The sequence below is a fragment of the Silene latifolia genome, chromosome 7 (assembly GCF_048544455.1).
Source record: "Silene latifolia isolate original U9 population chromosome 7, ASM4854445v1, whole genome shotgun sequence".
Lineage (NCBI taxonomy): Eukaryota > Viridiplantae > Streptophyta > Magnoliopsida > Caryophyllales > Caryophyllaceae > Silene > Silene latifolia.
Window position 1 is genome coordinate 97,191,982 of NC_133532.1, and position 10,111 is coordinate 97,202,092.

Here is a 10,111-nt window from a genome sequence, read left to right on the forward strand (position 1 = left end):
CCAAAACTGTACTTAACAAGATTGATGCTTTGTGTAGAGCCTTTCTTTGGCATGGCAATGAGGCTAAGGAAAGCCCTGCACTGGTAGCTTGGAACAAACTGTGCAAACCTAGGAAGAATGGTGGTCTGGGGCTTAAACATCTCCATAGCTGGAACATTGCAGCTATTGGGAAGTATGTCTGGTGGATTGAAGCTAAGGCTGACCACCTCTGGGTACGTTGGGTTCATGCCATTTATATAAAGCAGCAGGTATGGCATGATTACTCTCCTTCTTTATCTGCTAGCTGGGCTTGGCGTAAGATCTGTTGGGTGAAAGAACTGTTGAAGCCTTTTATGTTTAATGATCAATGGAGGTCACAGAATTCACAGTACAGTATTCAGTTAGGATACTCTTGGATAGTTGATCAGGGGGTCCCTGTTGAGTGGCATCCTTGGGTAAGTAATAGGGTGCTTATGCCAAAGCATTCTTTCTTCATTTGGCTCACTGCTCAGAATAGGTTACTGACTCAGGACCGTCTGTGCAAGATGAAGATTATCCATGAGAATAGGTGCTTCTTATGTGGAGTTGATGAGGAAAGCATTGAACACTTATTTTTTGAGTGCTGTTTTGGTAGGAAGTGTTTGGACCTGCTGAGGTCCTGGTTACAGTTGGATGTACCAGTGCACTTGGTGCTAAGTTGGTGGGTTAAGAAGAAGCTGAAATCCCTGCTCATAAAACACATTATTGGAGCTGCGATTGCAAGCCTGATGTACCATATTTGGCATGCCAGGAATCAGAGTCGTCTTGATCAATTTGTTCCCCGGCCTGAGAGACTTGTTCATTGTGTTAGAAATGAAGTGTTAGCTAGAGTCAGAGGCAAAAGCGTGTTGTTAAAAAGTCACTTAGCTAGAGTTTGGATTGATAATTGTTTGAGTCGTGTAATATGATAGGGATATAACCTGTGTATGTGCATGTTGGCAAATTGGCATTAATATATATCTTACCTTTTCCCAAAAAAAAAAAAAAAAACTTTAATGTTTAAAGTGTATAACTTTAGTCGTAAATAGTATAACTTTACTGTTTTAAGTGTATAACTTTTGTCGGAACTGATAACTTTTATAAACACCAAATAAATCTTGAAAATGAAAATCAAGAATTCTAAAACCAATATACATGAAAAAAAAATGAAAAAATTAAACAAATCTAAAAATATAAAAAACAAGATCTAAAAAAATAAAACACACTAAAATAAATAACAACATACTAAGTAATAACAACACCCAAAAAAATAAATCTGAAAAAATAAAAAATAAAAAATAAAACCAAATAACAAAAACCCAAAGAAAAAAAAATAACAAAAAAAAAGGGTAAATCTGAAAAACAAAAACAAAAACAACCAAATCACACAGGAAAACAAAAAAACAAAACAAACAAAAAAGTAAACTTGAAAAGAAGACAACAAAAACAAGGAAATTGAGGAGGGAGGCGGGCGGTGAAGAGGAGGTTGGTCGTGGAGAGGTCGGCAGGCGAGTGGTGGGGGGACAGTGCAGGCGCGGTGGGAGAGAGTAGGGCGCCAGTGAGGAGTAGTGGGCTCGGGAGCAGGCGGTGGGCACGGGAGCTGGTGGTCTGGTGCGGGTGTTGGTGGGTCGGGTGGTGACGGCGTGAAGGGGTGGTTCATGGCAGGTGTGGCGGTTGTGGGGTGACGCGTGAATGGTCGGGGTGGTGTAGATCTGGCGATGGTGGAGGGAAGATGTGGGTGGTGACGGCGTGAATGTTGGCGGGTCGGGTGGTGACGGGTGGTGACGGCGTGAATGTTGCTGCTGATGTCGGTGTTGTTGTTGGTTGTTGTTGCTGGTTGATGTCGTTGTTGTTGTTGGTTGATGGAGGCCGGCTGGTGTTGATGTCGTTGTTGTTGTTGGTTTCAGATTGGTTTTTTTTTTGTTTAGAGAGGGTGGGAGGAAAATGAGAGAGAAAGAGTGAATGTGAGAAATGAGAGAGGATGAGTGAATGAGGAAGTGAGTTGGGAGATTAGAATGGTGAAAGAGTTATACAAGATTAGGAGGAGTTATACAGGATTAGGGAGGGAGATTAGAGAGGTTCATTTGTGACCCTTGAATGAGATGTAATCTCATCCCTCCATCCCTTCCATCCTAAGGTCCTTCTAAGGACTTAGGGACTCATAAGATGTAAAGGACTTATGAGAACCCTTCTCTCTCTCTCTCTCCCTCTATCTCTCTCTCTCTCTATATATATATATATAGAGGTAGGATCCGGTGAGAACGATCATTCGGTGAGAACGGTGAGAACGAACCATATAACCCAAAATTAACAAACGACACAATCAGCCCAAACGATACAATCAGCCCATTATTACCATCTTGAGTTCACGTGACTATTATTAACTTTCCATCCCCACTAGAATTAACTTTCCTAACAAAAAAACCACCATTATTAACAACACATTATCCCAAAGGCGCAAAATCCCATTCATCTCGATCTGCCACCATCACCAGCATCCGGCGACCACCACACTCGTCGCCGACACTGAGCTGCGATCCGGCACAGACCGCCATTGACATGACGTTGGCAGAGAGACAACCACCGTCATAGCCCCTACTGCGCATCCGACCTCGCCCTTACTCCGCATACCAATCGTCGACAGTGACTGATTGGGAATGAGAGAGTCGCCGTTTGTGATCCGGTTGTCGGCGGCAGAAGCAAATGAATATGGGGGATGAGCGAAATTGGTGATCGAGGGTTCTGGAATATACAATATCAGTTTGATCTAAACTTTCTACTTCACTATAAAATCAATTTGGTATAAACAAAATTAGTGTACCTAGTTTTTATTTTAATGTATCTCAAACCAATTTTAATGTACCTGAAAATTAATTCTGTGTACTCAACAGCCTTCCGTCTCAAGCTTCACTCTTGATCGCCTGTTTCAATGTAACTACTCTAAATTTTGTATCTAAACACTATATTAATGTATTCAAATATAGATACACAAAATTACTTGCTAGGTACATAAAATTGCTTTGAGATACATAATTATAGATCCCAGATACATTGATTTCGTTTAGTGCAAATTGTGCATCTGTTGGTGGTACCGGCGTGGTAGTGACCATCGAGCGGTGCCGGTGGTGGTCCGAGGGTGAAGCAGGGGTTCCGAGGTTCACAAAACAGGTTGTGGTGCCAGGGTTGCGCCGAACTTGTGAATGTTAACGATGGTTCAATATTTTCTAGGGCAGATAACTAATTCCAGCAAATTACAGGAACGTTTATTTATTTCGGCGACGATAATGGGATCGTGTATATATTCCAGTGAAGCTAGAGTGTGCACATGAGGCATTGACGAGGAACGGGACGAAATCGACAGCGTATTGGACTGTCGACTGCTGCTTGAAGATAGGTGAAAATGTAGATGGCGATGGTTTTAATGTGTGGCTTATTTTAATGGTTTTAATGTGTGGCTTATTCATCTCTAAAATAACACCTATACCTTAAATTTGCTTTGGGCAGCAGAAGTAACATGAACTACAATTCCTGCCTCGGCTTGCTCATCACTAATTGTCACACCAAAGAAGTGGGCACATTGCTTATCTACCTGTGAAAAGATGGGAAATCAATAATTAAAAGAGTCACCATTGACTTTCAGTCATAGATGACTTCATCACATGTGTCAGTAAGTTGTCTTATGCTTGCTAACAATTACATTTCTAGTTAGGAACTCCCTTCCACAACGTTAAGGCCGGGTGCTAGTATTTTATGAATAACCTAAGAGCTTACAACGAAATACCTTTCCACTAACTGATGTTCCAATGGGAAGTGGGCGAACAATCACAGTTCCGTTCAATGCTTCTTCCAATACATTAGCAGAAATTGTTGTTTTTATGGGAACACCAAGCTTACTGAAAACAAGTAACAAACACCATAAGAATTCAAGAAAGAGTAAAGTCTGCTCAATCAACCGAAACGTGAAACTAAAAGGCTCTTACCTGAATAAAGCAGCAAACATTGTATTCACAGTCCCAAGATTGGATAAATCGATTTCCATATCCATGCCCTCAGCATCCAAAGCCCTAGGAGCAAACTAAATACATGGCATCACCTGAGCTCCGGTCGTATCTCACATCGCGGTGTCAGTGTAAACTGCCAATGAGAATTGGATTGTCCATTTGGAGATGATCCTTCTATAAAAGCAGAAACTCCAGACTCAATGGTACAATTAGAATGGATTTTATTGGTTAAAGATGGAAGTAAGCTTTACAGAAGAAAGTTGATGCTCATACATAGTTCAAGACGCAACCATACAAATGACATAGTTAAGTTAAGCGTACAAGAATGTACGCTGAAATAGGATGGATGGTTGTTTCGTTCCTCGGCGAACTTATACAATTATGGATCGCCAATCTTGAATACTTGGGATCCTTTGGAAAATAGTATTCCACAGTGAACTCCAACAAGCACCGACAATCAATGTATCTGGGTTCAATATTGATGTATCTCAAGACAATTTTAATGTACCTAGTAAGTAGTTTTGTGTATCTATGTTAGATACATTTAAATAGTGGTTAGATACATCAAAAACTAGAGTAGTTACATTAAAATAGGCGATCGAGAGTGACAAAGAAACCCAGAGACGGGAGAGACGAAAGGCTGTTGAGTGAACAACCATCGCCTAGTCGCCTACCCATTTTCGATATTGATGTATCTCTCGCCTGAATTCGCGTACGGTAAATAACAAAAACAACTCAACCCACGACTTCAATTGAATCATTGCTCGGAGACGAAACGAGCATTTGACGGCGTCGATTGAGGTCCGACGATCATCTGTGAAGGGAAGGGGCGAAATAAGAGGAAAAGGTGAAGAGAAAAGATACTGAAACAGTGATAGGAGAAGTCGCCGGCGTCTAATGGTGGTCGTGGTGCTCGTCGGCGTTGTCTGGTGGGGGTGGTGGCCGCGTGTCGTGGTGGTTGCCGGCCATTAATGGTGATGGTGGCAAAGGATTTTTTGATTAGGTAGGATTAGATGTTGGGATGTGTGTGTTCAATAATTTTGTTTTCATTTTGAGATGAAATGGCAGGGACACACGTGAGTTCTTTATTGACTTCATATACTTAGCTCGTTCTCACCGAGTGATTGTTCTCACCGGATCCTAAATCGATATATATATATATATATATATATATATATATATATATATATATATATATATATATATATATATATATATATATATATATATATAGGTAAGATCTAATGAGTCCTCCTCTCAAATTGATTCCATAAGTCCCTCTAAGGGCCTTTGGATAGACTCAATGAATGGTTGAGATGCATTTGATTAAGGGCTATTAAAAAGAAAAGGAAAAAATGTGGATGGTTGGATTGAGATGGGTGGTTGAGATCGAAAATTACCAAAAAAAATTACCACTAATCAAATTTCTATACACTAATTAATTTTTCTTTCTCTCTCTAGCCCCTAATTAATCGTTTTTGAGTTTAAGATTTCAAGTGTAAATGTAATGTTGTATGAGTTTTACAAGTGTAAATGTGATGTTTTACGAGTGTATGAGTTTTACAAGTGTAAATGTGATGTTTTACGAGTGTAAATGTAACATTTTAAGAGTGTACATTTGATTTTTTGTGACGGAAATTTTGAATTTATATAATTTTAACATTTTACAAGTGTAAATGTGAAGTTTTACGAGTGTAAATGTAACATTTTTAAGAGTGTAAATTTGATTTTTTGTGACGGAAATTTTGAATTTATATAATTTTAACATTTTACAAGTGTAAATGTGAAGTTTTACGAGTGTAAATGTAACATTTTTAAGTGTGTAAATTTGATTTTTTGTGACGGAAATTTTGAATTTATATAATTTTAACATTTTACAAGTGTAAATGTGAAGTTTTACGAGTGTAAATGTAACATTTTTAAAGAGTGTAAATTTGATTTTTTGTGACGGAAATTTTGAATTTATATAATTTTAACATTTTACAAGTGTAAATGTGAAGTTTTACGAGTGTAAATGTAACATTTTTAAGAGTGTAAATTTGATTTTTGTGATGGAAATTTTGAATTTATATAATTTTAACATTTTACAAGTGTAAATGTGAAGTTTTACGAGTGTAAATGTAACATTTTAAGAGTGTAAATTTAATTTTTTAGTCATTTTGAAGGTTTTAGAGTGTAACTTTAGTCCTTTGAGTGTGAATTTGGACCTTTATAAGTGTAACTTTGTCCTTTACGAGTAAAACTTTAGTCCGACTACCAAAAAACGCCACCATCATCGTCCTCTCCCACCAACTCATATCCACAAAAAATATGAGTGCAAATTTATATAATTTTAACGAGTGTAAATGTAAAGAAATACAAGTGTAAATGTAAAGAAATACGAGTGTAAATGTTAAGATATATGACTGTAAATGTTAAGAAATATGAGTGTAAATTTAAAGAAATACGAGTGTAAATGTGAGGAGATACAAGTGTAAATTTAAGAGAAATACGAGTGTAAATGTGAGGAGATACAAGTGTAAATTTAAATAAAAACGAGTGTAAATGTGAGGAAATACAAGTGTAAATGTAAAAAATATGAGTGTAAATGTAAAAAAAAATATGAGTGTCAATGTAAAGAAATGTGAGTGTAAATGTAAAGAAATGTGAGTGTAAATCTGAAAAATGCGTGTAAATGTAAAGAAATATGAGTGTAAATGTATAGAAATACGAGTGTAAATGTAAAGAAATTAAATATAAGTGTAAATGTAAAGAAATACAAGTGTAAATGTAAATAAATATAAGTGTAAATGTAAAGAAATATAAGTGTAAATGTAAAGAAATACGAGTGTAAATGTAAAGAAATACGAGTGTAAATGTAAAGAAATAGTAAATGTAAAGAAATACGAGTGTAAATGTAAAGAAATATGAGTATAATAAATATATTTATTAGATCTAACAATAAAAATCATGATAATACGATTTTAAATATATAGACAATATTCAAAATCATCAAAAAAAAAAAAAAAATTAAAAACAAACAAGATCAGGACACATTCACGTAAATGTTGAACCCCACCCACCAACCACTTCTCATTTCCAAAAATAAAGAAAATGATAAAAAAAAAAAGAAAGAAACACTACACATTCACGTGAATGTGGAACCCACCCACCAAACACTTTCTCATTTCCAAAAATAAAGAAAATAATAAAAAAAAAAATAGAAACAAACACTACACATTCCCACGTGACTGTTGAACCAAAACCACCAACTACTTCTTATTTCAAAATCACAGAGAAAAAAAAAGAGGAAAAGAGGAGGAGCGGCAGTGGTGGCCGTGAGTGGTGAGTCGAGGAGCGGCAGTGATGGCCTGAGATCCAGTTTAATGGAGGAAGAGAGGCAGATCTGGTGGTGGTGTTGTGGTCGTCGGGAGAAGGTGTCGTGAGTTGTGGGTCGTGGGGTTGTCGTGGTGGTTGTCGGTCGCGGGGTTGTCGTGGGGTGGTTGTCGTGGATCTGGAAAGGGGGGGCTGCAGTTTTTTTTGGGTGGTGGTGGCGGCGGCGGTGGGTCGGGTTTAGAAATATGATGTGACGGTTGTTGTGGTAATGTGGGGTGTTGTTGTGGGCTAAGATGGTGTCGGGTCGAGGTGTTGTTGTGGGCGGTTGTTGGAGAGGAAGAAGGCGGTGGCTAGTGAGGTGGTGGCGGTCGTAGAGTTGGTTTGGGGTGGAGCAATGTCGCCGGAGTGGTAGTGGGGCTGTGTTGTTGGGCGTGGGTAGGTGGCGGTGGAGGTGGTCATGGGGTCGGGTAGGTGAGGAAGAGGGGGAAATTTTTTTTGAATTATTTGGTTTTTGAATTTTGTTGGATTTTTGAGAGGATTTGAGATTTTTTTGGTTTTTAGAGAGATGAGGGGGAGGATAATTGTGAGATGAGAGAGAAGTGGGTGGAAAAAGAAGGGTTTTATAGTAAAATTAGGGTTTGATTAGTGAAGGTAGTGAGGGAAAGTGATTAATTAGGATTGATCCCCTAATTTTAGCACTAGTCCCTCCCTTTTCCCTTCCAATCTCAACCCCTCATCTCATCTTTTCAATGGCCATAAAGAGGACTTAGGGACTCAATGAAATTGGGTGGACTCACTTGATCTCTTATATATATATATATATATATATATATATATATATATATATATATAGAGAGAGAGAGAGAGAGAGAGAGAGAGAGAGAGAGAGAGAGAGAGAGAGAGAGAGAGAGAGAGAGAGAGAGAGAAGAAGAAGAAGAAGAAGAAGAAGAAGAAGAAGAAGAAGAAGAACAAGAACAAGAAGAAGAAGAAGAAGAAAAAGAAGACTAGAGAGATAAGGAGCTTTGTTCATCATATTCTATCTTAAGATTTAATTCCGTAAGTATCCTAACCTCGCTTTAGTCAATTGTTTACATATGAAAGTTTGACCGTTGACCAACCACTGTTGACCACCATCATCCTTGCCACCCAGACTTGCCATTGACCGGGGTTTGACCGTGTGCTTTGGGCATTATTTTGGGGTTTTGGGGGTAAATTCTTTTCTTAATCGTTATTATATGAATAGATTAGTAATTATATGCATAATATTTGATTGTTTAGGTGAGGAAATTATGGAGGAGCGCTTTTAATTCTTATTTGTTTAATTTGAGAAGACTTGCTTCAAAGGTAGGGATATCCTACTTAATACTTTTATGATTTTGTTGAGAAAACAATAGCGTATGTGTGGTGGTATAGTGCATGATATGGTTATTGTGCATATCGTGAAGTGGATTATTATTATTGATTGTTGATGTAAACATTATTTGCGCACATTTAGTCCCCTAATTGAGCCTATTTTGCATACTATTATAGCATTTCATGGCCATTTTATCCGTCAAAACCTTCCTATTTGCTTTTCTATCGCATTTCATATGTTTTGTAGAAAAGAAGATAATAAGGCGGAAATTCCCGTCTTTCGTGCACACTTGGAAGCTACTTGACGATAATAGATGGACTAGTATGAAGAGGAAGCAAGGACTAAAGACCAATCCCGCAAGAATAAAATGGAAATGGGCAAAAAGAGGAAGAAAAGAAGAAGAACCACGGCTGAAGAACAATCCGAGCGGATTGTCTCAGATCCGCCCGTCTCCACTAACAATCCGAGCGTCCTGCTCTCTAATCCGCTCGGATTGCCCCACTAGAATCCGTCCGGATTCCCATGAATCCGCTCGGATTCCCCTGCCACAATCCGTCCGTCCCGACAAGAATCCGCTCGGATCCCTTTCCAGCAATTTTGTCTTCTTCAAGCTTCCGTGAAAGACTCCCTTCTTTCAAGAAATACCGGAGTCTCCTTGCTCAACTTAAAAAGTGTAATTACTAGTTTAGCCCTTAGTTAACCCTAATGCATCCTCCCTAATTTCCACTATAAATACCCCATCTTTGTAATTAATCAAGCATGAAGTTTTTAGAGTAGAAAATCCTTCTTTAGATTAGATTAGGAGTAGATTAGAATAGATTACTCTTTAATCTTTCCAAAAATTACACATTAATCTCTCCTTAATTATTGTTCAAGTTTATTATTCAAGTTTATTATTGGGTAATTGAAGATTATTGGGTTATTATTGGGAGATTGACAACCTTCCATCAATTATCAAGTTCTTCTATTATTCTTTGCATTATTGTTTTGGAATCTCCATAGGTATAATCCTCTTAATCCTTGTTTTAATTATTGTTACTCTTTCTTACTTGTTCATCATGTTTTACCTTGTTAATATGATTGACAACCTTGTTAACATGCTAAACTTGATAATGAGTGAGTAGTCTCTTAGCTAGGGTTAATGGGTAATTAAGGGAAACTAACATGGGATTGATTCATGCTTAATCTAATATGTTCACATGATTAAATTGCTTGCTTGTTGTGATGTCAACTTTGTGCACATGTTATGTTTGATGAAATGCCAAGCCTATGAATCCTTGCATTTTTACCATCTCTTATCTACTCAACTTGACTCGTAAGATATAAACCAACTCGAGTCTTGTTAGACCATGCATAGAAGTTGAATAGGAGGAAAGTAAGTCGACTTGTAGGTGTTGTACAATCTAATCGATTCGGCTCCGGGACCCAACTCTTCCTAAGAACC

General features: G+C 37.8%; 1 protein-coding gene across 1 annotated transcript; it reads right to left on the minus strand.

Annotated features, from left to right (window-relative positions):
• Positions 1–2,887: 2,887 nt before the first annotated feature.
• On the minus strand, positions 2,888–4,276 carry LOC141592386 (chaperone protein dnaJ 15-like). The gene is made up of 3 exons (XM_074413018.1): positions 3,978–4,276; positions 3,779–3,890; positions 2,888–3,586 (listed from the first exon to the last, which is right to left on the minus strand). The coding sequence occupies exons 1-3, from the start codon at positions 4,040–4,042 to the stop codon at positions 3,476–3,478; spliced, it is 288 nt and encodes a 95-aa protein (XP_074269119.1). The 5' UTR covers positions 4,043–4,276; the 3' UTR covers positions 2,888–3,475.
• Between the last annotated feature and the right edge of the window lie 5,835 nt (positions 4,277–10,111).